This window comes from Fragaria vesca, linkage group LG2, assembly GCF_000184155.1.
Source record: "Fragaria vesca subsp. vesca linkage group LG2, FraVesHawaii_1.0, whole genome shotgun sequence".
Lineage (NCBI taxonomy): Eukaryota > Viridiplantae > Streptophyta > Magnoliopsida > Rosales > Rosaceae > Fragaria > Fragaria vesca.
The window spans coordinates 23,956,191-23,982,024 of record NC_020492.1 but is presented as its reverse complement, the minus strand read 5'-3'; the positions used below and the strand labels follow the sequence as shown (position 1 = coordinate 23,982,024).

At 38.3% G+C, this 25,834-nt stretch overlaps 5 protein-coding genes across 5 annotated transcripts; 1 reads left to right on the top strand and 4 right to left on the bottom strand.

Moving 5' to 3' along the window:
• The first annotated feature begins 287 nt into the window (after positions 1 to 287).
• LOC101308149 (adenine phosphoribosyltransferase 2-like) lies at positions 288 to 3,837 on the top strand. The gene is made up of 7 exons (XM_004291399.1): positions 288 to 378; positions 531 to 641; positions 1,458 to 1,547; positions 2,156 to 2,305; positions 2,414 to 2,472; positions 2,869 to 2,944; positions 3,237 to 3,837. Exons 1-6 carry the CDS (start codon positions 288 to 290, stop codon positions 2,938 to 2,940), a joined length of 573 nt encoding a protein of 190 aa, XP_004291447.1. The 3' UTR covers positions 2,941 to 2,944; positions 3,237 to 3,837.
• Positions 3,838 to 3,878: 41 nt separating this feature from the next.
• On the bottom strand, positions 3,879 to 9,078 carry LOC101307855. Its single transcript, XM_004291398.1, has 10 exons — positions 8,741 to 9,078; positions 8,267 to 8,377; positions 7,665 to 7,763; positions 7,470 to 7,556; positions 7,150 to 7,258; positions 6,193 to 6,974; positions 5,463 to 5,627; positions 5,135 to 5,377; positions 4,555 to 4,773; positions 3,879 to 4,478 (listed from the first exon to the last, which is right to left on the bottom strand). The coding sequence occupies exons 1-10, from the start codon at positions 8,831 to 8,833 to the stop codon at positions 4,266 to 4,268; spliced, it is 2,121 nt and encodes a 706-aa protein (XP_004291446.1). The 5' UTR covers positions 8,834 to 9,078; the 3' UTR covers positions 3,879 to 4,265.
• A 4,061-nt stretch (positions 9,079 to 13,139) lies between these two features.
• LOC101307272 (14 kDa proline-rich protein DC2.15-like) lies at positions 13,140 to 14,022 on the bottom strand. The gene has a single exon (XM_004291396.1). The coding sequence runs from the start codon at positions 13,906 to 13,908 to the stop codon at positions 13,507 to 13,509; it is 402 nt and encodes a 133-aa protein (XP_004291444.1). The 5' UTR covers positions 13,909 to 14,022; the 3' UTR covers positions 13,140 to 13,506.
• A 3,095-nt stretch (positions 14,023 to 17,117) lies between these two features.
• Positions 17,118 to 18,401, bottom strand: LOC101306298 (putative lipid-binding protein At4g00165-like). Its single transcript, XM_004291392.1, has 2 exons — positions 18,268 to 18,401; positions 17,118 to 17,652 (listed from the first exon to the last, which is right to left on the bottom strand). The coding sequence occupies exons 1-2, from the start codon at positions 18,399 to 18,401 to the stop codon at positions 17,292 to 17,294; spliced, it is 495 nt and encodes a 164-aa protein (XP_004291440.1). The 3' UTR covers positions 17,118 to 17,291.
• Positions 18,402 to 22,107: 3,706 nt separating this feature from the next.
• On the bottom strand, positions 22,108 to 24,074 carry LOC101307558. Its single transcript, XM_004291397.1, has 2 exons — positions 23,917 to 24,074; positions 22,108 to 22,474 (listed from the first exon to the last, which is right to left on the bottom strand). Exons 1-2 carry the CDS (start codon positions 24,072 to 24,074, stop codon positions 22,108 to 22,110), a joined length of 525 nt encoding a protein of 174 aa, XP_004291445.1.
• Positions 24,075 to 25,834: the final 1,760 nt, after the last annotated feature.

Genomic DNA, 25,834 nt, shown 5'->3' with positions numbered 1-25,834 from the left:
GCGCGTCGCGATCAGTATCTCCTACGTATCTTCCAAAGTGCTGTGGTTTGGCGAACACAATAAATGACGACACAAAATACCACTAGCTAGCAATTACTCTCTCTACTTTGCTCTCAGCTCAGCTCAGTTCAACTCAACTCACAGAAACAGAGCAACCAGAGAAGCTTAAGCTAAGAAGGAAGAAGAAGCAGCAGCAAAGGCTTAAGCTTTTCAGCTCAGTTTTGGGAGGGAATAACAAACTCACCAAGTTCAGTACCGCAGAGAGTGAGAGGGAAAACCAGAAGAAAATGTTTGCTTCAGAAAATGGACTCAAAGGAGACCCAAGGCTTCAGGCCATATCTGAAGCCATCAGGGTTGTGCCTCACTTCCCAAAACAAGGTTCTTCCCTTCTTTTTTGTTTTTGTTTTTGGGGGTTTGATTTTTGGTTTTTGTTGTTGGGTAAATTGTTTTAAATTAGCTGTCAGTGTTGGTTCTTTGGGGAGTATGTTGAAACAAGGCTGTGTGTTGATTTGTTTATTATGTTTTTGCAGGAATAATGTTTCAGGACATTACAACATTGTTGCTTGATCACAAGGCCTTCAAGCATACTGTCGACATTTTTGTTGATCGCTACAGAGACATGGACATCTCTGTTGTTGCCGGTACAGTACTTCCTACATATATGAATAAATATTTTCTTTTTCAAGTAAAATAATACATACTGAAATGTGGGATCAAGTTATGGGATTCTTATAGTTTTGCGTACACAGAATGGTGGTTAAATCTTTGCCTTGTTGGTTTTGGGATTTGCTGCTCCTTTCCCCTATTAACTGCTTTTGGTATTTGGAACTTCAGTGCTTTCCTATTCGATGAACATTTAAAGGGTTTGATTCATCATGTATAGGAGGTTTTTAAGAACTTGTTTATATTCTGTATACTTGCATTTTTTTAATTTTTTTTTTACTGTAATTCTAGAATATGACCAATTTTCTGAATTTTGAAACTTTATACCCTTCAAAATGCATTGTAATGACAATATCAGAACAGAGAAGATTAGACCTTCTAGCTTTCCCCTTAACCCTTGTAGTTCTTTGAGCACAAGTTCAGAACGGTTCAGAGTTGGATTTCTGGGTCGGAACATTTTCTTTCTACAGTTCAGTCTTTCTCATGCTGAAGAATTTCTATTGTTGACTTCTCTTTTAACTATGTGGAGAAAGCTAGTTATGATGTTGATCCTTAATTCCATGTCCCTTAAAACACATGAACAGGCATACGAGTGTCATTGTTGGCAAAGGGTTTTTGAAATACATCTATTTGTGAGGATTTTCTCAATTATTGGCCCTAATTATTTAATGTTGATAATTTATACGGTTTACTGAATAGTACTATGAAAATGACCTGGATTGGAGATCTATTATATTGATTCTTTTGTGGTTTTCTTGAATACTTTTTCATCTGTTGAATAATATATGCAGGAGTGGAAGCCAGAGGGTTCATGTTCGGTCCTGCAATTGCCTTAGCTATTGGTGCCAAGTTTGTTCCTTTACGTAAACCCAGAAAGTTGCCGGGTATGCTGCTTTAATTGTTTGGTACCTTTTTTAAGTCAAGGAACTAATTGATATTGATTTGGATTGATTTTGGTCCACCCAGTCCAGCTCAATCAATTACTGAAAATTGATGTTAAAGTTAGTGCCCTTTAAAAGGCTGATTAGCCAATAGAAATTAAGCTGTAGGCTACTACAACAAGTTGAGCTACATGATAATGTCACTTTATCTATTGCTCACTTTCATTTAAGTCATTAGAAGGGTCATGCCTGAGCAAGCTAATCTATGATAGATCAACTAAGCGCAATCTTGATATGAAAACAAGCTATTCCTTCATTTCTGTTTAATCCAAGAGTTTTAGCATACCATATCTTCTTTGGCTTATTATTGTTACCCTCTTAAGTAGTTTTTTTTTTTTTTTTCTTTCCTTTTGAGTAAATTCCTATCGGAAGTTACAAGTAAGCATATGTCTGGTGTGAGGTTTTTATCTAAATAATAAAATCAACCTAAATTGAAATGAAACTCTCTCTCTAGATTCCTCATTGCTATGTTTGAGAGTGGTTTTATCTTAACCAGAGTGCCTATATTCTAGTTTCCGCTCAACATGAATCTTCTGATGCTCCTTATGCAGGAGAAGTAATTTCAGAAGCATACGAACTTGAGTATGGAACTGATTGCTTGGAGATGCATGTTGGTGCTGTTCAGCCTGGAGAACGTGCATTGGTTATCGATGATCTAATAGCTACAGGTGGGACATTGTCAGCAGCAATAAGCCTTTTAGGTAAGTGGTTGCTCTTGATACATACCGTTCAGTTTCTTATTTCAATTGGTTTACTTTCTTCGAATGTAACTGTCATCCGAAAAAATAATAATAAATCTGTTTTCCTAGAGCGCGTGGGGGCTGAAGTGGTCGAATGTGGATGTGTTATTGGGTTGCCTGAGGTTAAGGTAATGTTTGAACCTTTATGAACTTATTAGATGGTGAACTGTAAATCTGGGAATCAAGTCTCTTCAAAATACAAGCTGACATAGGTCAGTCAGAAAACTACCGCTTCAAATTGGAAAGACTGCTCCAATTTCATACCCAAAATTGGTTTTCTATTTTATTTTATGTCTTATCTTTTGATGAAGGATAATTTTATCATGAGCTGGTTTTTATCGAAAGTGCCAACTTTCAGAGCAAGTATTATGCAAACTATTGTAGATTTAGTACTTTGAGTATATATTCATCTTGTTTGATATTGTAAGCATTGTGTATTAAGTGCAAACCACTATGCTCTTGTACTCTTTTTCATCTGAAGTGCTGCTGCAGTTGATCTGCTCTTGACGATTGTGACCTTTCAGGGACAGTGCAGGCTTAATGGAAAGCCACTTTATATCCTTGTGGAGCCAAGAGAGCTAGAAAACTGTTGCTGAGGAGGTACTACCCACTGTTCTCGATCACAATCAAAGCCATAGTTCTTGAAATATCATTGAACTCTGAGAACTAGACATACTTTCATTGGTTAGAAGATTTCAGTTGCTTTTTGTGACCTGTTATGAATCTCATCTTTGAACATGATCTCAAAACCTAAATTTTCACATTTTATGGAGCCTATTCATCGTTATCTGTTTTATCTTAAGAAATCACATAGATTAATGGATTCCCCATCCCCTATACCTTGCTTACAGTTTCGCCATATGATTTTCTTTATTTGTATTGTTTCATGCAGATCTGTTTCAATTCTGCTTGGGCTGACTACAGAAACTTTTATGCTGACCTGTGCCAGAGAGTCCACGATGTATTCGGTGACAGAACTCTGCTGCACAAGGCTCATTGCGGTTACTTATCATTCTGTGAGGTCTGCATCCACTGTAGGTTTTCATGTAACTTAGTAGTTTCGAACAAAGCATGAACAGATGTATGTTCCAAGATATTGGTTTATTCTTGAAATGGGAAACCTTTATTGTTGCATCAATATGTTTCTTTTTTCAATTCTCTCTCTCCCTATATTTTATTTTGGCTCATCAAGAAGCCAAATCCAACTGAGACGCTCCAAATCTTTTCAGAAAAAACTGAGACGCTCCAAATGGAGTGCTCAGTGAGACTAAACATAACTCTCCTACAGCAGTACTTCTTTGCTTTTGCCGAGTTGAGTTGTTATATTTGGATGACAATAAATATACACCCTTCATACCAGTTGAAGACTTGAAGAATCTTACTGTGCAGAAAACAATTACAGTTTGTAAATAGATGAGGGGCATTAACATTCATGTGTAAAAACTAAAAACACCTTACGAAACAGTGAGGACCTTTAGCATGAACTTGACATGTTAGCAATGTAGGTGCAAAGTTGATTCGGTATAACCCTTTATACACTTTTTTTTTGCTCTGGGGGCTTAACTTCTTCTAAATCCCTGTACGAAGTACTTGCATTATTAATTGTTAAAATTAATTTGTTTGGAAACAGACCTATTGACAAGAAAATGAAACTAGCTTTCGATCTTATCTAATTTTCAGAGGCAAATTAAAGAATGGAAGTATACAAGTATTAGTGATTTAGTGTATTACAAGTTTACAACAGTGCGCTAAAACAGAGATTTCATTAATTTTCTCAAGACTTGTATATATATGTGACAAGCTTACATGGTCGTGTTTAATGAGAACTATATGAAACAGCAGATGATCCACTGGGCCGAATTATTCTTTAGAAGAAAAACTGAAAATTTACAAAATTCATCCCTACATCTCTCTACTTACACTAGTCAAGTTTTTCATTTGGGATATCATCTTTCTTACACTGGATGTCCAATTTGAGAGTGTGTCGTATAACGGAATTCACCTGTTTCCGCAAGCTCGCGTTCTCAGTAAAAATGTCTACGAGCATCTTCCTCAACTCATCATCTATGGTCCTTATATCATCTGTAACACCAACTTCAGAAACATCTCTGTTGTCTTGTTCCAAGAGTTGTGCCTGAACAACGTTGAATGATGAGCAGATGGCAAAAACAAAAGGTGACAGCACAAGAGAGGAAAGAAATGAAACATACCTCTGAAAGTAGGTGGTTTATTCGGTTGTCTGATGTTGTCAACAAATCGGAAGCCTCTTGTATCGAGGATGAACCCAAATTGAAGTCACCTTCACCTTCAGAAGGAAAATTGGTATTGCACTCCTGAAGCTGTTTGTGAAGCATCTTGCATTCATGTAACAATTTCTCCCTAGCAGTTTCTACCTGTTTGCTCCTCTGTTGTTCCTGTTGGAGAAGTTTCTGAAAAAAAGAATAGAACTAACTTTAAGCATCATGTATAATGGACTATTAACTCTGGGAATCATCTGCAACATATTTCAATTAAACTAAATTAATTGGCCCTAATTCCCTTAATATAAAGAAGATTACAGAAAGAAGTTGTTGCATTTTAGACAGCAAAGGCACAATCTGTTTACTATTTTTTGAGTTAAAGTTATTCTTAGCATGAGAAGAAAGTTTTGTGGGGAGGATAACTAAGAACAAACTAAAAAATAAAAGAAAAACCTTAGTACAAAAAGAAAAGAAAACAAATGACCTAACATAGAGAACAATGCTAGTGTTAAAGAGTAGGAATAGAGCACATATTTTAACAACACATTACCTCAGATTCAGATTTATCCTTCAGAGATTTACTAAGCTCGTGCTTGAGTTCTGCTTGGGAACTACGCAAGGATTTGACTTCTTTAATAAGAACTTTAATATCTGCTTTTGATTTTGCTTCTAGCTCTTCATATCGCTTTGACAATTTCTCAAGCTGCTCCTTAGAAGAATCTAACTCTGATTGAGATATGTCCTTCTCCTGAATAGTGGAATCTAGTGTTGCCTCTGGACATGATGTCTTATCCTGGTACCATTAATGCAAATTCAATCATTATGAATTGCAGATGCAATGAGACAACACAAGACAGGAAAATTCAAGGAATTATAACCTGTTCAGACTTCAACTTCAACTCCATTTCCAATGACTTCCGACGAAGTTCCTCCATATCCCACTGCATTTTGGTAAACCTTTCCCTTTCAACCAAAATAGCTTGCTGAAGGTTTTCCTTACTCTTTTGTCTAGTAGTTTCAAGTTCCACTTCCAAATCCTTGACCTGCAAAGACCCAAACAATTATGGCGCTGAGATCCTTCTGTGAAACCAAAAGGTCAGCATTTATGATCTCATAATACAACCAGCTACTGCATCTTTTGGACTGAAAAATTAGGTTCTTCACAGATCTTAACAGTTTATCGTATGGAGACCCACATAGGTCCATGGACATTTTACATGAACTCCACATGGACCTTGTGTCAACAATGGGTGGTTTCCAACAATCAGTATATGAGATGATGTTCTTCCCTAGGGAAAATGAAACCTTGAGAGACCACGATTAAGAATTAAGAATATACTCTTTCTAAGTAAATAGGGTCAGAAATGAATTTACAAAGCAAATGGATCTAGCAAAAATTACAGAACAAACAAACATTTTCTTGCAAGTTATTCATATAACGTTCTACTAAAGCATCCATTATAATGAAAGTGTAGTTTTCTTTTAACATGTTATTTATGATTGATCAACATAAGTAGAATTATCTGTTTTCTTTTATCTGTAAACAAAACTAATATGAATCCTAATCATTGAAATCATGAATAACACGATTGATAAATTTCGACATACCTTTGTTGCGAGGTAATCTTTGACCGCTATTTCTTGATTTAATCTAGCTATAAGATCTTCCATGTCTGTTTTAGCTGTGACTAGTCTTTGCTGCATGGTCAACATAAACCTGTTCAGTTTAGGACGCTGATCCAATGGAAGAACTACTTGAGTGCTGCCAGAGGTTTGCAATTCTGTACTGCCAAGCATTTCCATGATCCTTGAAACATCAGAACCTCCAAGAAGGTCAAGGGTGCCATTACCAATTGAATTTGGAACCCCAGAGTGAGACATTTCACTACCTTTTAGAGAACTTACATCACTTCCCACACTTTCATCTGAAAGCTTGCGAGCGTGACTAAATACTTTACTATGCTCTGACTGGGAGAAAAGTTCCATTCCATTACGAGCTAGTATTGAAGATTTAGAAGCATTTCCATTATGCAGGTCCTTCCCTGTAACATTATTGACATGTCTCCCATGCATTTTATGTTTAGGAAGGCCTTCCAATTGCTCTAGTATAGTCTGCCCCAGAAACAGTCCCTCATCAATATTGGTCATGCCAAACTTCACAAGCTTTTCTATTGGGCTTGTTAGATCTTCATCTAATGCCAGATCCTCGATACCCAATTCTGAACTATCATCCATTCCTAGTCTTGGTGTTCCCAGGTCAGATGTCTCATAAGCAGTATCACTTCCATAATCTGATGTAATGGACGAGCTACCAAAGACGGCAGGTAAGGTCGGATGGGAAGGCGATAGTGAATTCACTTCTGAAGTGTGTTGGCTTGTGTCTTGGAATGCTGAAATGTATAATGACAAAAGATTACTACAGTAAATTCTACCAAAATTTTCTTTAAAAAAAATGTCAAGAGGAAAATGATATTCAGATACACTAGGGATCCCATATTACAAAATTGAGCATGTCCAACACAATATAAGATGCATATCAGCACTTAGTACAAGACAATCACTTACAGGACCTAGCAGCAGATTCTAATTCAAGAAAGGATGCCACTGCAACGCTTCTTGATATATCTATATCAGATAGCAGTTTTGTCATCCAGGCCTCCAAAGAGCACCTTCTCTGCAAAAAAACTGAAACTTCTTAGGAATATTAGCCGCCCACAGAAGTGCATGGATGTGGATGTGCTTTGAGTCATGGAAAGGCATTCTGTCTAAATTTTACTTTCAGTCAGGAGGAATCCCTTATATGAACATGAACAGAACTCATTGGAGTTTCTTCCCATATGACGACACTTATGATTATCTAATACATTAAAAATCACATTATCTACCTCTTCCAACAGTTCCTGACTCTTCATCCGCAGGAGTCCCTTGGGTGGAGTTGTTGGGAGATTCTTCTTGGGAAATGCCTTTTTAAGCTGCAAATGACAGAAAATAAATAAGAATGTCCTTTTATTAATTCAAAATAAATAATATTCAAAATTGGTTTTCGAACAAAACAGTCATTAAGTATTTCGTATTCGTACATCGTTAAATAACTTCAGAAAATCATTAAATCTTCTTAGCACTCCACTTGTAGTTGTAATACCTTCAGGTGATTGCAGTCCCACCTGAATCCTGTAGAACTGTCCCTTAAAATGTTATAATAGAACTTGAAAGAAACTGGTATGCTATAAATGAATGAAAAAAATCTAAGAAATGGATCAGGTTGGAAGTAGTGCGTGCAGGTAGTGTAACTGTTTACTTGAGTAGAGTATTATATCTACTTTATGTTTATACCCATTGAACTACAGCAGTTGGTCTTATCCCAGTACGAATCTGAATATCGACCGGTAAGCTGATTATCTACTATACATATCAAATTTGGTCCATGAAGAATTACAATGAATAAAAAACTACAGGATCAAACTATAACTAAGCTCATCAAATCGAGTGTAATAACAACAAAGACAATCCTATAGAAAGCCATTAACATCGACAAAGGCAACACCAAACACATGGATACTTCAAGTTTAAAAAAGTTCAGCCATGGATGTTGGTTTCCTAATTATCTGCCAAAAGATGACACAAAACAACATCTAACCCTGAGCATGCATAAATACTGGAGTGTCATTCAATTTGAGTGTACCACGACGGGGTCTGAGTTTCTTGATTTGGGAAGAACAACCCAGGACGGAATGATGACACAATAACTCCATCCTGTGTGAGGATCGTGCGGCCAAACTGTCTCCCGCCCGTTCTGCAAAACATACAATTAGCAGTTAAATACTGAAACATTGGCAAAAAGAAAGGTTTATGCACAAATGTAGAGAAATTGATCTTTTTCCGCAATGTAATTACTTGATGATGAAACAAATGGGAATCTTATAAGTTGCAATTAATATGCGAATAAATTTTCAAAGCAACTGAGCTCTAAGCTACACTTTCCAGCCAAATTGATCAATTAAAGAGAACATCAAATCATATAATCGAGCTGAAGAAACTAAAATTAAACTTGATCCGTTACTGTATATGAAAACCGCCATCAACAAGAAAGCCAAGTGAAATTAAGCAATGAGCTTGAAATTAGAGAATTTAAAGTGAAGGAGGAGCAAGAACGGACCCATTTCCGCGGCGGAGGACTCCAATCCATCCCAAGCGGCAGCGGCGAAGTCCCATCGTGTCTGTGCTTCGGAGGACTCCGTCTCTGCTGCATTCTTCTCCGATCTTTCTCTCTACAATTCTCTATCTAACAATCGAAATCGATCATCGTCAGAGCTAGGGTTTTGGTGATCGGATCGGGCGACCCGGCCGAGGCGAATCGGTCATATAGAGAGACCCGAACAGGTGGCCACCGTATGGCGCACGACGTGGCTAATCGGAGCCGGGAAAGGGTTGCGTGTCGCCTGCGCCGATTAATCGTCTTCGTCTTCTCTCTCTCTCTCTCTCTCTCTCTTTTTGTTTTTCTCAGGGAAAGAAAGTCTTGTCAGAATTTTCGCACCATAATTCCCTATTCCTTTTCTTATTTTTTTTCTTTTGAATTTTAATTATTTTTGGTGGTCAAATTATGGAACAGTGTTTCTCCTACCCAACTGTCTTCAAGCGCAGGCCTTGCATTGAGCTCCACGGCCGGTGAAAGAGATGCGGCTGAAGGTTATTTTGGACTTTTCCGTCGGCTTCAAGGTTTACTTTTTTAACATTGGGTCTGGCCTGCTATCTGGTCCATTGTTAACCTTGGGCCGGCCTGCTATTTTTGGCGCTGTTTTTTAATACAAATTTTACATGTCATGAAATCATTATTTCAAAGTGAAGAAAGTACGTTTCTCGTGGTTCATTAGCTTTCACTAGTGAAGGTTATGGTTCTCGTACCAAAAAAAAAAAAAAGGTTATGGTGTCTAAGGCAATGTTTGAGATTACCGGTTGAAGGTTTAGAACCTCGTAACTCTTGTAACCATACACGTGATAATATAACCAATGAACTTATTTCGAAAATATACATCAATATATATGTCTAAACACTCTAAAAATTGTACATTGAGGATCGCTATTTCTTGGATATCATTCTAAAAATTGGATCCTACTCATTTACTTATAAAAATTACATGAAATATGCCCTCGTGACAACATTGAGGAAGAAAATAGCCGATCTCTATTCAACTCATGAATTTTAAAAACCATTTATCACATTTTTACATGTATGTTAGTATGAGTACATGATCAAATACTAGATGTTGAATACAAGAGCAAAGCTAAGTTTGGCCTAAAATAAAATCAAACATTAAAGTTGAATGTGATATAGAGAAAAGGAGATGATTGATTTCCCACGAAAAATTGATGATAAAGAGAGCAATGTTTTGAGAGAGACTACATGAAATCTAAAGGATCATATATGTACCCTTTCTTTTAATTTCCTCTATTTGGATCGTTTCATACGTTAGTGACTCAGCTCTCTTTTCACAAAATGGAAAATGGGACCTATATAAGATCCCAGAAAACCAGAGAGATTTGTTCGACTGATTTTGGGTGAAAGAATTTGAATGGATTACTGCACAGAGTAAATGATCTTAACGTTTTTCTTCTTTTAGCTACAGATTAATCAGTCAAAAGTAAACGAGTCATGATAGACTGATTGGACTCGATCAACCCAAATCTCCAAAAACCAAAAGAGAAGGGAGGCAAGACAAGACCTCATGTCTCCTGAGCTTGAGCAAAAGGACCCTCTGTGGTGCTCAGCAGTTGCTAGTTTGATAAGAGAAACAATCCATCACCCTCACACGCATTGCTTAAGAGAGAATGAAGCTATGATGAAAGCAATAAAAATTTGTGCTTGGGAATTCGAATGACATGTATATACATAGGGATCATGGCTCTAGCTTGCTAGTTTTGCACATCCATGAAACTAGCTAGAGTGGAGTCAGTGGACAATAAGTTTCTTGTAGAAGTTGGATGAAACTTGATGGATAAACTCATAAAAGTTCAAGACATATACGCATACTGCGTGAAAATTTGGCTAAACGATCACTATTTTGGCTGAAAATTTGGTTCAAACGATTACCGGTTGAACTCTTGCGTCACATCTGGAACGAAAGTTGGTTAATCTCCCTTAAAATGTGAATGGAGTGTTTACTGAAATGAGAGCAACGTTGGACCTTTTCACAACTTGTTAAGAAACTTTTCAATTTATTAGGTGATATTTTAATTTTCTCATGTTCATGCGTCATGTCAGTAACATATAAACCAAACCAAGAATCAAGATAAAACGTGAATTGAGAATAAAGCTCTCTGAAAAAAAAAAACAGAAGTTACATTCAACGTCTTCACATTTAAATTTGTACATTAGCTATTGACAACTCTTCTGTTATGAGAAGAGAACCCAATAAATGGGTAAATTTATTTGAAGTACAAAATGACAAATTTGTGGGTGTGATATAACCCTCCTGGAAAACCACACAGTAGTCCTACTATTGTTCCTAATGGTAATAAATTTGAACCCTCAGATCATAACTTCACAGTACCAGTTGGAAATAAAGATTCAAAAGGGCAAACCTTACTGGAAACAGAGAAAATTAATAACCTGTGCATATATAGGGTCACAAATAGGAGCATACATCATAATACATGCGTGGTGGGTAGCTGCAGCATGCAGACCTAAAAAGTCTAAAAACAATGCCTAATCCATGGAGCTGAAGGGTAGCTAGCTAATAAGGCTTTACCTCTCTGAGCCTCTGAGAAATATTACCTATCTCTTTAACTTCAAACTCTGCCTACTGTTCTGTGCCCAAGCACTGCAATGACATTGAAGCAGTGCCTAGCTAGTGTAATTTGTGTCCTTTCTGACTTGTGATGGGGCACTACTCCATTTTAGGTGTCCAAAGCCTACAGGAAGAACAAGACAATTAGGATGATGAGGCTACTCTGCCCTTAAAATTTGAATCAATCAAACAAAGGGAAAGTAGCCCAGCTAACCCATTAATAATTCATCTCCCACCAAGAATATGCATGTGGTCTAATCTGCTTCAGCAACAAGAATGTCGAGTTATGAGTCATCAGTGAATTCTCAGAGTTGCAGATTTCCAAAGAAAAGAGAAACATAAAGAAACAAAGAGGAAAATCATTACCAGCTAGCATCATCAAAAAGCAAAAAAGCTTAATTAATCAATACATACAAAACTTTGGTTGCATAGAGCTATAATGAGGATTTTCTTGTAGAATTGCAGGGGAGAGAATAAGTAGGAGAAAGAAGAAAGCTTGATGATCGGAATTCAGATCCTGCCTGTTATTTTTCACAGCTTTCTCGGACTGTTCTTGCTCTGTTGAAACTGCATGGAGGTTAATCTCCTAGTTCATAATTAAGGCACTTTACAGTTCAAGAAAGCTGTGGAAAATCACAAGGAGGATCATACATAATACCCAAACTTGAACAATCTCCTCTTATATCTAGAAGAACAAGTGTCTGATGTTTTCTGCTGAATTTGAGAGAGAAAATGAAGGAATAATTAGAGGAGCTAGGCAAGTTGGTTCTTTTGATGAATTGAGAGGTTATTTATAGAACATGACCAGAGAGTTCTGATGATCCACCAGTTGCATTATTTTGACACATCAGTAAAAGAAGAACAATTTGGACCCACCACTTAGCAATTTCATCTTGCCCATATATAATCTTAATTAGATAAAAAGGGTTTGATTATGTAATGATTGTAATCTATTTACATGTTTTCTGATTTTAGAGTTCTGATTTTTTTTTTTTTTTTTTTTTTTTTTTCGTATATCAATGTGCATGCCTTCATGATAGAGTGCTGGAAAAAGATGCATCAAAGAGAAGCCATATCTCAGACTTTAACAGTACACACAAAATGAAATCTCCATTCTTTCCTCATTTTATCAAATCTTCCTGCAAAAAGGTGGATTTTAATCAAGTCTGAATTGACATTGTAGTTCCCCAAGATCAGCCCATAAGGGCAGGAAGAGAACGTTACATGTTTGACCAAAAAAAAAATGTTACATGTGGTTGTCACCTTGTTGATAAAATGTTTTAATAATGTATTTCATGTCATGTGTATCTCATAATATGTTACGTTTACAATTTAAATTTTATAAAACTAAAGATGAAAGTGTCAACATGTATAATATTATATACGGAATAATATGTTAAACCAATTTGTGATGCCAGTAATGCCTCTTTTCTTGAGCTTCAAGATAAAATAGACAATTAGTATTACTTATGAGATCGATTGAATTAAAAGTCCAAAAAGAAAAATACTACCAGAAAAGAGAGTTCAAAAGAAAAGCTTCTGGGTATGTTTTTTCTGTATTTTCAGAAATAAGTGGCTGACGGCTCTTTCTTGAGCTTGACAGGCAGAAAAGTTGGTGCCATTTTTAGCTAAATTAAATTGGATCGTCTTTGATTGGTTCTACTGCTTTCGTACCAAGTCTGAATTTCCATTTATTTCTTGGGATCTGAGCAGGATACCAGAATAAAAACTCCCTTCAATCAATTTCTCTCAGTGCTAGCTCATCATCTTAATCAGATTACTTCATTTTGTTCTTATTGTTTTTCTTCAAATTAAAGAAAAATAAGAAAGAAATGACCATATATGTGTCAATTACAGAGATTTAGAACAGATAAAGCATTATTCAGATCACTAAAGTAGAAGAACAAGCATTACACAAGAATAAGGCAAACAGGCTTGCCATCACTGCCCTACATGACTAATATTAATTTATTAACAAATGATAGAACAAAACAAAGCAAGACAAATCAGAAACAATTCCCAACTAACACCAAGCACACCAATAATTACCTAAACTTGCACAACAAAGACCAATCAATTAGCAATTTAGTCCTGCATGCTACCCCAACGGAAAGCTAGCTTTGTAATGTGGAAGTACTTATTCACATTGAAAACCAGAAGGCACAGATTTCTGGCAGGCGCTAACAAGCACGCTCAAAGAGATTGGCACATTTAAGTTAATACCGAGCACATTGGCCTTGAGAGCAGTGCAAAGACAAAGCGCAGCCTCCAAATCAGTGAGGCCTTTAAGCAATGAACAGCAAGGAGTCGTTGGAGGACTTCCGATTTGGAGGTTCACAAGCCCTAGAAGATCTGCACAGACTCCTAGCTTCAACGTGTCTTTCGGGCACTTTTCTGCAGCTGGTGGTGTTGCTGCTGGTGTTGGTGGTGTAGGCTTGGGGTGAGGCTTGCATGTACCGCAGGCAATGGAGAATGTGGAAGAGTAGAGAAGGACTGAGATGATGAGAAGGGCAGCAGAGAGCTTGTTGGAAGAGGCCATTGCTAGCTGAGAGTGAAGTGGATGTTAAGGGGTTGAGGGTGGTTCACCGGAGGGAGGGGGTGCTCTCGTTTTAAAGGCACATTGTGAGGTTGATATTTGAGAATCTGATTGAGTGGAAGAGAGTGAAATTTAGAGATAAATGATAATGTAACAGCGGGAAGTTCTTTGTAATGTAGTGTCAAGTAGGTGGAATAATTTCAAAATTTGTGTTTCTGCTTAACCCTCTAGTATTACTGTCTGGTCCAAGTCTCATATTTCCAGATAATATCAGTTTTCCTGCTATTCTTTTTCAACTGAAATTCCTTCACAACGCATGATGATTTACCAACGGTCTTATATGTTATGTAACTGATAGATTTATCATCAAATAATCTAAACTTACGCGTATGATGAAGATGATGTTTAATCGTGTATGTGCGGAAATTTCTCTCTTGTGGTATTTTGTAACACGACAACATATACACCAAATTATGTGACATGTTATGTTGATGTACAATTTAAGTTGACAAAATATATCATGTCACATCTCCAATGATGTTTTGCGGTAAAACACCATGTGAGGCTCTTCGATCGTGAAGTGTAACACTCGAAAGGAAAATCAGAAGGCCAATATTGGATGGGGGAATCAGAACCATCAGAGGCAATAGCAACACCAACTTTTTGGTGGTTGTGGCAGGAAACTGATGTCCTAAGTTTTGTAACTGAAAGCAGATTGCAAGTTTGCAACGATGAGATATTATCACTAATGGCTTACAGCTTGTAGCTGCGTTGGGACAAAGATGAAGATAAGTACTTTTGGATTCTGGTGTTCTCATTTTCTTGTTATTTTGTTCTGTAATGGGATATTCTATCAATTATGGAAAGCAGTGTGATCTAGATGCTGTTAAGGTTCACATGGGGATGATAAAATGTCGGGGGCTGCTGGGGACTACTCTTCCAGGTTTGATCATCAAAGTGGCAAATAGATCTACACCTTTTGATGTACAACGAGTAATGCAGATCACAGTTTCGGTGAATTTAGTAAGATTGATTTTAGTTACAGTTGGGGTATAATTAAATATGTCATTTACTTCATCAACTATATACATTTAACAAGGATCAAGGATCCCGAACAAACAAACAAAGAAAAGTACAATGCTACGTATCAATACTTGGTAAGAATTATTTCACTAGAAATACATTTATATGTTTGTAAATACTTTTGTATGTACAAACAATTTTGTATGCACAGACAACTTGTCAAAGTTTCTTGATCATAATTATATATATATATATATATATTCACTTGGATTAATATAAGTGATGAATCTCTTTCCAAGGCATCTAAAGAAAACTGATCCTATGCTATTATCAAACGTAAAATTATGATCTCAACAATTACGTTTCGCTTATGTAACGGTCTTTTTTTTGTTCCGTTACATTTTGGGCATGATAATACATTAAGGTACATTCACATGGTTATTATAATCACTACCCTTGTATAAGAGCATCTCCAACAACTTCCCTAAAATTTCTCTAAAATGGGGAAACAAAAACCAAAATCCCAAAAAGTTTTATGCTCCAACTCCAACCGCTTATCCATTTTAGAGATTTTAGCATATATTAAAACAATAAAAAATGCTATAAGATTATTAATAATAAAAAAAAATCATATATTTCATTGTAACATAAATTACCCAATAAAATATTCTAGATTTTTGTTTTATCGTTGGAGCACGTGAATAATTAATATTTAGGGAAGGAAGACTTTGCTGCAAATTTGGGGAAAGAGTGCTTCTCTTTCTTCTTCATCCCCATTTTGGGGAATGAGATGGGGAAGCTGTTGGATCACAAAACAACCTAATATTCTCCAAAATTGATAAAATCAAGAAAATAGGGAAGCTGTTGGAGATGCTCTAAGATAACCACCAATAAACGTTATATATTCTGGTTTAAAGTTTAGTCTCATGCGGTTTTTTATCTCTATCGAGTATTGACTATCACCCCATCATAATTTCGGTTTACTCCAACATTTGAAGAGTTTGTGCATTTTGATTGAACTTAGTTTGCAATGGAGTGGGGGAACCTTTTGAAAATGTACTATAGTGATAACTCATAACTCATACCATACTTCATTGCAAAATGACGATGATAATCTTGTTTTGCGCCTTCTTGTGGAATTGTTTGCATGATTATAACAAAAAGGTAATTTGCATGATAACTTGCGGAAGGGTTCACAAGCTTCACAGTTTGGTTAATTTTGTTTTCTCTAAAATTGACCCTATATGTACCTCGAAGATTACTCACTGCTTACCATTTCTACCTCGATCTATCAACATTCTCTGTTGCTGAAGATCACTCAATTAAAGACCCAGTTCAAGTCCCAGTTCGCCAGATGGCAAAAAGAAGATGGATTGCTTAAGTTACGCAAGACCGGGTAATTAACAATTAACTATGCCAATCGTAGTAGAGATGCAGTAAGTTTGACGAGTTGGCAACTTGGCTAGGGATTTTAATTTGTTGGATAATGAAGGTTTCAAACATTTCGCCACAGTAATTTTCAATTATTGGATCGTCGATACGCTGCATTTTCCTGATGGTAGGCAGCTGATAGGCTGAAACTGAAAATAGGTTGGGAAAGAGAGGGGGACTGAATGCATTAGGAGAGCTATTTTCGTCAGTTGCGAATCTTAGTTTGTTCTTTTACTTTTATCTTCTTGTTGCTTGAATGTGGTTTCAGCTCTGTGAATTGATAGATTTCATGCAACAAGCTAGAAAACATATAATGTAGAATTATAGACAGATCGATCAAGGGGTTTGGGGACACCGGGACAGATTTGGATTATATATAGTAGCTACTACTTGAAATTGAACTCAATGAGGTATGGATGTAGATGCTGCTAAGGTGCCCATTAGCAAATGGATTTTCGGGAATCTGGTCAGATTTTAGATACATTTTCATTTTCACCAACATAAATTTCTATATGAACAAAAAAAATAGAGGAATAGCAAAAGAATAAAAATAACACGTGCTGTTTTTAGTTATTAGAAAAAAAAACTACAAATATAAAGAATTAAGATCAACTAATTAATATATAGATGCTACGTCACTTGTATTGCTAATGCATAGAATAATTTTAAAATAAATATCATAGAGATTTAAAGTAAATAAAACATAATTCACTCAACTAAATTACAGAAAATATTACATAAGAATTATTCAGACAAACATATTTGTCTTGTTATTGTACCAAACTGGGCATCATTGCCCTATATGACTAGAATGCAAATTAAGCAAAAGACATAGTGCAAACAAACCAAATTAAAACTTCAAAAAACAAATAACAAGGATAACAACTCCTGGTTAATTAAGACCATAAAAACAAAGCACAAGAATAATAATTTTATGCGCATTGAAAACCAGGAGGGACAGTTTTCTCGCAAGCACTAACAAGCAAGCTCAAAGCAATTGGCACGTCCAAGTTGACACCAAGCACATTGGCCTTAAGTGCGGTGCAAAGACAAAGGGCAGCCTCTGAATCAGCTAATCCTTCAAGCAGTGCACAACAAGGGCTGGTTGCTGGCGATCCAATTTGAAGGTTCACAAGTCCCAAAAGGTTTGCACAAACCCCTAACTTCAACGTGTCTCTCGGGCAAGTTTCCCAAGCTGGTGCTGGTGCTGGTACTGGTACTGGTGTTATTGGACATGGTGCCAGTGTTGATGGTGTTGGTGCAGGTGTGGGTGTTATAGGCGTAGAAGCCGGTGTTAGTGTTGGCGGTGCCGGTGCTGGTATCGTTGGTGTCGGTGTTAGTGCTGGTGGAGTTGGTGTTGGTGCCGGTGTAAGTGGTGCGGGAGCTATTGGTGTTGGCGGTGTCAGTGAGGGTGTAGGAGCTATTGGTGTTGGTGGTGCTAGTGCAGGTGCTGGAGTAATTGGTGTTGGTGGTAGTGTCGGGGGTGCTAGTGTTGGTACCGGTGTTGATGGTGATAGTGCCGGTTTTGGTGGTTCCAGTGCTAGTGTTGGTACCAGTGCCGATGGCGATAGTGCCGGTGTTAGTGGTGCTATTGCAGGTGTGGGAATTATTGGCGTTGGTGTCAGTGCTGGAGGTGCTAGTGATGGTACTTGTGTTGATGGTGCTAGTCCCGGTGATGGTACTGTTGGTGGTTCTAGTCCTGGTGTTGGTACCGGTGCCGATGGTGCTAGTGTCGTTGTTGGTGCCAGTGTTGGTGGTGTTGGGCATGGTGGTGGTGTTGATGGTGCTAGTCCCGGTGATGGTACTGTTGGTGTTGGTGCGAGTGTTGGGGGTTCTAGTCCTGGTGTTGGTACCGGTGCCGATGGTGCTAGTGTCGTTGTTGGTGCCAGTGTTGGTGGTGTTGGGCATGGTGGTGGTGTTGGGGGTGGTTTTGGTGGTTCTGGTGCAGGTCTGCATGTACCGCATGCAGTGGAGAACGTTGAAGAGAAGAGAAGGACTGAGAAGATAAGAAGGATTGCAGAGAGATTGGTAGTAGAAGCCATTGCTAATTTGCTATATGAGAGGTTATATGAGTGCTTCATTGGAGGGAGAGGGTGCCTTGTTTTATAGGCGCGCAGATCCTCAGGTCACTGTTCTGGGAAGCTGATTGATTGGAAGAGTGCGACATTGAGAGATAAGTGACACTGTACAAACTAGCATGAAGTTCTTGAAAGTTAGCGCACGTCGACAAACTGAAGCAATGAAATCTGTGTCTCTTCTAAGTCGACTAATTTGTCATATATATATAAGGGAGGTCCCAGATATATTTTCGATCTCAGTGTCGTGCTACTGCTACCGAACGTTCTTTGGTGGAGATACCACAACCCAATTAACACCTGCCACGTTCTTCTTCTCCTTCCCCACTCCTCCATGGATACGAGTCATCCATGGCCACCACCACCTCTCTGATACGAGTCATTGTCTCTCAAAACCCATCAGGCCATTAGCCCTAGCTCTTAAACAACACCCAAATGAGTTGGCCGGGGTCGTGGTGGTGGTGCGTGGTAGCCCCCAGCCTCCCAGATTATTATTATTATTATTATTATTACTGCTACTTGTATGAGTTGTATCATACCACATATTGGTTCCCGCTGCTGATAAGAGATTACAGAACAGAGAATTTGGAGAAAGAAAGACAGGTTTGATCAAGCGGTACCTCTGTACGTTTCTGGAAAACCCGAGAAGGAAACTACGAAAGTAAATAATGGAATCAAATAATGAAGCATCAATCAGAAGCAATAGCAACACCAGTTTGGGAAATGACCTATTAAGTCGGTAATACCAAGCAAATGGTATCGACTATCATCCCCTAATGGCTTACGTACAGCACTTCTGGGGCATGGCTAGGTTGAGACAAAGATGAAGCCAAGCGTTTTTGGCTTCTGGTGTTCTCATTTTCTTGTATTTTGTTCTGTAATGGAAAAAGTCTATCAAATAATCGAAGCATGCATCATGCATGGTCGATATATGATGTTCAAGTTCACATGGGATTGATAGCTAGAAGTCTCGGAGCGACTCTGTGAGGATGCACAGCAGCAGGCTAGCTAATATTCGTTAAGCAGGGATTGTCAAAGAGTGTATGCATGGTTTGTGAAAGCCAGTTAGCACCAATAGCTAGCACCATGGGCGCTGCATGACAGCATTAGCTAGGTTGGAAAGACGATGATGAGGATCAGTTGTGTGGGAATGCATGGTAAATCTTTATTGTTTTACTGTGATATCCTTCATTTGTTGCTTGAATAATGTGGTAATTTTCAGTTGTGAACACTACCACAAAAGTGGGCTACAACCACCATTAGAAATGGTGTGTGTTGTGTTATTGGGCACCAATCGATGCTAGGTATAGGGTTTAGACACGGCCTCTCACACTAATACTTGATTAGTACCTATTGCTGGCGTGGCTAAGTTAAGACACTCACTATCAGTTTTTTAATTTGTGACCCATTTTCAGATTACTGTTCTGGGCTTTGGTGACTTCCTTCAACAAACCATAATAACATCAGGTACCCATTTGCATTTGAATTTTATAGTCAGTTTCTGGTAAAGATGCAGGTCGCAGCATAACCATGTCAAAGTCAAACGATTCAAAGAAGTTCAAGGTTTCAAGCAGGTCGTGAATTAATGTGAAGGTTTCGATCCAAAATCTCATTCCAGGCAGCTGGTAGTAGAAATTGTGAAGGCTTCAAACACTTACCCTACGTACCCTTTATAATTCAGCTCCACAGACTAAACAGAACAAGCTCGGCAAGAACACTTCAACCCATAAAACAACCAAAACTCAAATCTTTGAAATCTGGCCAATCATCATCATCATCATCCTCATTGTACTCGTCCTCCACATCCTCCACCCGGTTCATCTTCTTGTTTCTGCAACACATGCAATCATTATTACACAAAACCTAATAAATCGAACACACAATTTTGGGAACAAACGAAAACCTGAGGGAGAGTCTCCGACGAGCCTGCAACGAGCTCCTCCTTGACGAAGGCCGAGAAATCTTTAGGCGTTGGTCGGATCTGGTGAAAGAATGGGAGATAGACCAATAGATTGAGCTTCTTCTTCCTTCACCTTCTTTGATGAGCTTCTTCAAATCCAGCTTTTTGACTTTCAATCTTCTTTTTCAATTAAGCTGTTGCCGGCTTGGTTCGTGATAACCTGGATCTCATCGGAAATCTTGGAACCCTCGGCCACGAATTGTGAAGACAAAGTGGAGATCTTGGCTGCTGATATTCATTGAAATTTGAATTTTGACGGAGAGACCTAGAGAAAACAGATATAGTTAGAGAAAAGATGAGGACCAAAGTAAAAGATTAATTTATAAACAATTGACTGGTGGTAGAGTGGAGATATGTTCAGATTATATAGAGCACTAGAGAGTAATAAATCCTTTAAACAATTAAGTGGGTGGTGACATTCAAATGTTCAATACACACCAATAGTTTCTAAGGTGATTTTCACAGCACACTATTACATTTTATTTGTGACTTTACTGTCAACTAATTTCAAGTATTGGTGTCTGTTGAGGAGTGTGGTCACCATTGATGCAATAGAGGGTATAAGATGGTATCAATTGCCCAAATTTGTGGTAGTGGAATTGTTGGATTGCATGCCACCAGAGGAACAGATATATTAGCCAGACACTTAATCAAAAAAGAAGAAGAAAAAACACATATATTAGACAAATTAAAGTTGAGTTGGGGGACATATTTGAATGTAGTTGCGAGTGATGGACCAGTGGATGATTAGTTTTACTTGAAATTGAGCATATTCGTGAGAAAACAAAATAGCTATGCTTGTACCAATGACGGATCCAGAAATTTACACTTACAGAGGCACGAAAACAAAATGCTTATATAAAAACATAACGATCTCATAAAATAACTAAAAAATTTAGAATTGAATCCAGAGTCTATATATACATGCTTGTAACAACTTTTATTTTTATAATTCATAAGAGCTTTTCATATCACTAAAGGTATCACCCATTGATGGAGCTAGAAATTTATCTAGTTAAGGTGAGGAAGTTTGGAGACTGAAAAATAAATCCCAATTAATTAAAACTCAAATTATATAGCAAATTCTTAATGAAAACTTGATAAAAGAAATTAATAGAATATTATATACTAAACATAAGATTAATTGAACGTAGGATTTTGGTTATAACAGTAAACTAAAACTACAGTACATGAAAAAAGCTAGTCAGCTAGATAGAGTGTTGCAAACTTAAAAAAAATTTAAACAAAGCAAAACCATTGGTACCCAACTCGAACCTTGGAGCAGCGAAAAACCAAACCTGCAAGTTTTACCGCTAAGATAGCAACTTGTGAATAGATATAAGTCATGTAACTCATAACTATTTATTTAAAAATTCATTAGGGCACGGGTCCCACTGTGCCCTTACACAGCTCTATTACTTACATGGGCCGGAGTAACAAATATCAATGATTTTTGGGTAGTTCAACTTTTACAATCATACAAAATAATACATGCATAATAAGAAATATAACACTCATAGAGATTTAAAGTAAATTATAATACTCTTTACATAATAGGAATTACTCAGACAAACATATTTGTCTTATTATTATTGTACCAAATTGGGCATCAGTGCCCTACATGACTAGAAGGCAAATCAAGCAAGACATAATGTAAACAAATGGAAATAAACAAGAATAACAATCCCTAGTTAAAAGCACAAAATAATTATCTTATGCACATTGAAAACCAGGAGGGACAGTTTTCTGGCAAGCACTAACAAGCAAGCTCAAAGCAACTGGTATGTCCAAGTTAATACCAAGCACATTGGCCTTAAGCGCGGTGCAAAGACAAATGGCAGCCTCCGAATCAGCTAACCCTTCAAGCAATGCACAACATGGGCTAGTTACTGGCGATCCAATTTGAAGGTTCACAAGTCCCAAAAGGTTTGCACAAACCCCTAACTTCAATGTGTCTCTTGGGCAAGTTTCCCAAGTTGGTGTTGGTGCTGGTGTTATTGGACATGGTAGTGTTGCTGGTACTGGTGCCGCTGGTGTTAATGGTGTTGGTGTTGGTGTCATTGGTGGTTGTGATGCTGGTGTTAGTACATGTGCTGATGGTGCTAGTGTCGGTGTTAGTGGTTCTATTGCTTGTGCTGGTACTAGTGGTTCTAGTGTTGGAGTTGGTACCGGTGCCGATGGTGCTAATGTCGGTGCTGGTGGTTCTAGTGCTGGTGTTGGTACCGGTGTTGATGGTACTAATGATGGTGTTGGTGGTTCTAGTTCTGGTGTTGGTACCGGTGCTGGTGGTTCTAGTGTTGGAGTTAGTGCTGGAGTTGGTACTGGAGTCGATGGTATTAATGCCGGTGTTGTGGTTCTAGTGCTGGAGTTGGTATTAGAGCCGATGGTGCTAATGTCGGTGTTGGTGTTAGTACTGGTGTTGATGGTGCTAATGTCGGTGTTGGTGGTTCTAGTTCTGGTGTTGGTACCGATGTTGGTGGTTCTAATGCTGGAGTTGGTACAGGTGCCGATGGTGTTAGTGTTGGTGTTGGTGGTTCTAGTTCTGGTGTTAGTGGTTCTAGTGCTGGAGTTGGTACCTGAGCCGATGGTGTTTGTGCCGGTGTTGGTGGTTCTAATGTTGGTGTCGGTACTGGTGCCGATGGTGTTAGTGTCGGTGTTGGTGGTTCTAGTGTTGGTGTTGGTACCGGTGTTGATGGTGCTAATGCTGGTGTTGGTGGTTCTAGTGCTGGAGTTGGTATATGTGCCGATGGTGTTAGTGTTGGTGTTGGTGTCGATGGTGCTAGTGCTGGTGTTGGTGGTTCTAGTTCTGGTGTTGGTACCGGTGCTGGTGGTTCTAGTGCTGGAGCTGGTACTGGAGTCGATGGTGTTAATGTCAGTGTTGGTGTTGGTACCGGTGTTGGTGGTTCTAATGCTGGAGTTGGTATCAGTGTCGATGGTGTTATTGTTGGAGTTGGTGGTTCTAATGCTGGTGTTGGTACAGGCGCCGATGGAGCTAGTGTTGGTGTTGGTGGTTCTAGTGTTGGAGTTGGTACTTGAGCCGATGGTGTTTGTGGTTCTAGTGTTGGTGTTGGTACTGGTGTCGATGGTGCTAATGCTGGTGTTGGTGGTTCTAGTGCTGGTACTGGTGTTGGTGGTTCTAGTGTTGGAGTTGGTACCAGTGCTGATGGTGTTAGTGCCGGTGTTGGTGGTTCTAGTGCAGGTGTTGGCATCGATGTTGATGGTACTATTGCTGGTGTTGGTATTGGTGTCGATGGTGCTAATGCTGGTGTTGGTGGTTCTAGTGCTGGTGTTGGTACCGGTGTTGGTGGTTCTAGTGCAGGTGTTGGCACAGGTGCTGATGGTGCTAATGCCGGTGATGATGGTTGTAGTGCCGGTGTTGATGGTGCTAATGCTGGTGTTGGTGGTTCTAGTGCTGGTGTTGGTACCGGTGCTGATGGTGCCAGTGTCGATGTTGGTGGTTCTAGTGCCGGTGTTGGTACTGGTGTTGATGGTGCTAATGTTGGTGTTGGTACCGGTGTCGATGGTGCCAGTGCCGGGGTTGGTGATTCTGGTACCGGTGTTGGTGGTTTTGGTGGTTCTGGAGCAGGTTTGCATGTACCGCAAGCCATGGAGAACGTTGAAGAGTAGAGAAGGACTAAGAAAATGAGAAGTGTTGCAGAGAGGTTGGTAGTAGAAGCCATTGCTATATGATAGGTTTTTTGAGTGCTTCATTGGAGGGAGAGGGTGCCTTGTTTTATAGGCGCGCAGATAATCAGGTCACTGTTCTGGGAAGCTGACTGATTGGAAGAGTGTGGAATTGAGAGTTAAGTGACACTGTACAAAACAGAATCAAATTCTTGAAAGCTAGTGCACGACCATAAATTGAAGCAATGAAATCTTTGTCTCTTGTTAGTCGACTAGCTTGTCATAAATACAAGGGAGGCCCCAAATATATCTTCGATGTCAGTATTTTGTTACCCGGCCCAAACGTGGAGATATCATAACCCAATTAACACCTGCCACGCTGTCCATCCTCTCCTTCCTCACCACAACCTCTCTAATACGAGCCATCTTCTCCCAAAACCCATTAGCCCTAGCTAGCTCTCAAACGACGACCAATATATTGACCCAAAAGACTTGGGGTTGTGGTGATCAGACGTTGCCTCTGTTTCTGGAAAACCCGAAATGGAAACTACGAAGGCAAATATTGGAATGGAGAAAGACGGTGGTTCGTGGTTGTACAGGAAAATGACCTATTAAGTCAGTAATACCAAGCAAATAGTATCATCCCCGAATGGCTTACAGCTTCTGGCTAGGTTGAGACAAAGATGAAACCAAGCACTTTTGGCTTCTGGTGTTCTCATTTTTATTGTATTTTGTTCTGTAATGGAATAGTGTCTATCAAATAATCGAAGCATGCATATCATGCATGGTCTATTTGATGTTCAAGTTCACATGGGAATGATGGGATTGATAGAAGTCTTGGATCGAGGCTATGAGGATCGATGCATGCATGTGTTCTTTGGTGGCGATCTTGATTAATGCAGCAGGCTAGCTTATATTAGTAAAGGGATTGTCAAAGAGTGCATGTATGCATGGTTTGTGAAAGCCAGTTAGAACCATGGGCGCTGCATGCCTGCATTAGCTAGGTTGGAAAGACGAGGAGGTCACTTGTGTGTGAATATATGCATATATGCATGGTAAATATTTATTGTTTTACTGTGATCTTCATTTGTTGCTTGAATGTGGTAATTTTAGTTGTGATCAATGGATCGCAGGCCATCAGAAGAACATTTATTAAAGTTGAGTTAGGGTACAGATGATGTAGTCGTGGATGATTAGGATTTACGTACTTGAAATTGTATTCGACGCTTGAAATTGACCTGCATGGATATGTAATGGCCATCTTGGCATGAGTATCTTCTAATGAAATGATTATCATTTGATCAAAAAAATAATTTTGGCTAGTTCAACCTTTACAATTACCTTAAAACATATATTTGCAAGATTAACTAATGGCCGGTTAACAAAGGGGTAAGATTATAGTATGTTAACATTTTTTACAGGCCAACAATTTTTTACCATTGTCAGGAGTTTTACCATATTAAAGACACCATCATTTTACCTCTTAAAGATTTATGCGGTAACTAAGATAACTTTCCACCTGTTCTCTTTGAGGACTTATTTTATTTAAGGGTGCGGCTATTTCCACCCCATCAAATGCTTTCTTCACCCCATATTTCAATTTTAAACTAAATATTTCAATACTAACCCCACAATCAAGAATTTTTGTGAAAATATAATATTAAAATAAAATCCAAACAATATCAATTCTCTACATCTTTACATTGGAAAAAAAAACAAAAACAAATCTCTACATTTTTCAAATCAGATTTGAGAATCACTTCAATCTTCAACATGGTGGTTATACAGTGTGATATATGAGATTGTTAAGTTCTTA

Coding starts and splice junctions, on each gene's coding strand:
- LOC101306298 (XM_004291392.1), bottom strand. CDS start 18,401: ATGGCTTCTACTACCAATCTCTCTGCAATCCTTCTTATCTTCTCAGTC. Junction 17,653..18,267: donor CCACCCCCAACACCACCACC/ATGCCCAACACC, acceptor GCCAACACTAAC/ACCGGCTTCTACGCCTATAA.
- LOC101308149 (XM_004291399.1), top strand. CDS start 288: ATGTTTGCTTCAGAAAATGGACTCAAAGGAGACCCAAGGCTTCAGGCC. Junction 642..1,457: donor GGACATCTCTGTTGTTGCCG/GTACAGTACTTC, acceptor TATATGCAGGAG/TGGAAGCCAGAGGGTTCATG. Junction 2,473..2,868: donor TTGGGTTGCCTGAGGTTAAG/GTAATGTTTGAA, acceptor GTGACCTTTCAG/GGACAGTGCAGGCTTAATGG.
- LOC101307272 (XM_004291396.1), bottom strand. CDS start 13,908: ATGGCCTCTTCCAACAAGCTCTCTGCTGCCCTTCTCATCATCTCAGTC.
- LOC101307855 (XM_004291398.1), bottom strand. CDS start 8,833: ATGCAGCAGAGACGGAGTCCTCCGAAGCACAGACACGATGGGACTTCG. Junction 5,378..5,462: donor TGAAGTTGAAGTCTGAACAG/GTTATAATTCCT, acceptor TAATGGTACCAG/GATAAGACATCATGTCCAGA. Junction 4,774..5,134: donor AGGATAAATCTGAATCTGAG/GTAATGTGTTGT, acceptor TCTTTTTTTCAG/AAACTTCTCCAACAGGAACA.
- LOC101307558 (XM_004291397.1), bottom strand. CDS start 24,074: ATGGCTTCTACTACCAACCTCTCTGCAACACTTCTCATTTTCTTAGTC. Junction 22,475..23,916: donor CCAACCCCGGCACTGGCACC/ATCGACACCGGT, acceptor ACATGTACTAAC/ACCAGCATCACAACCACCAA.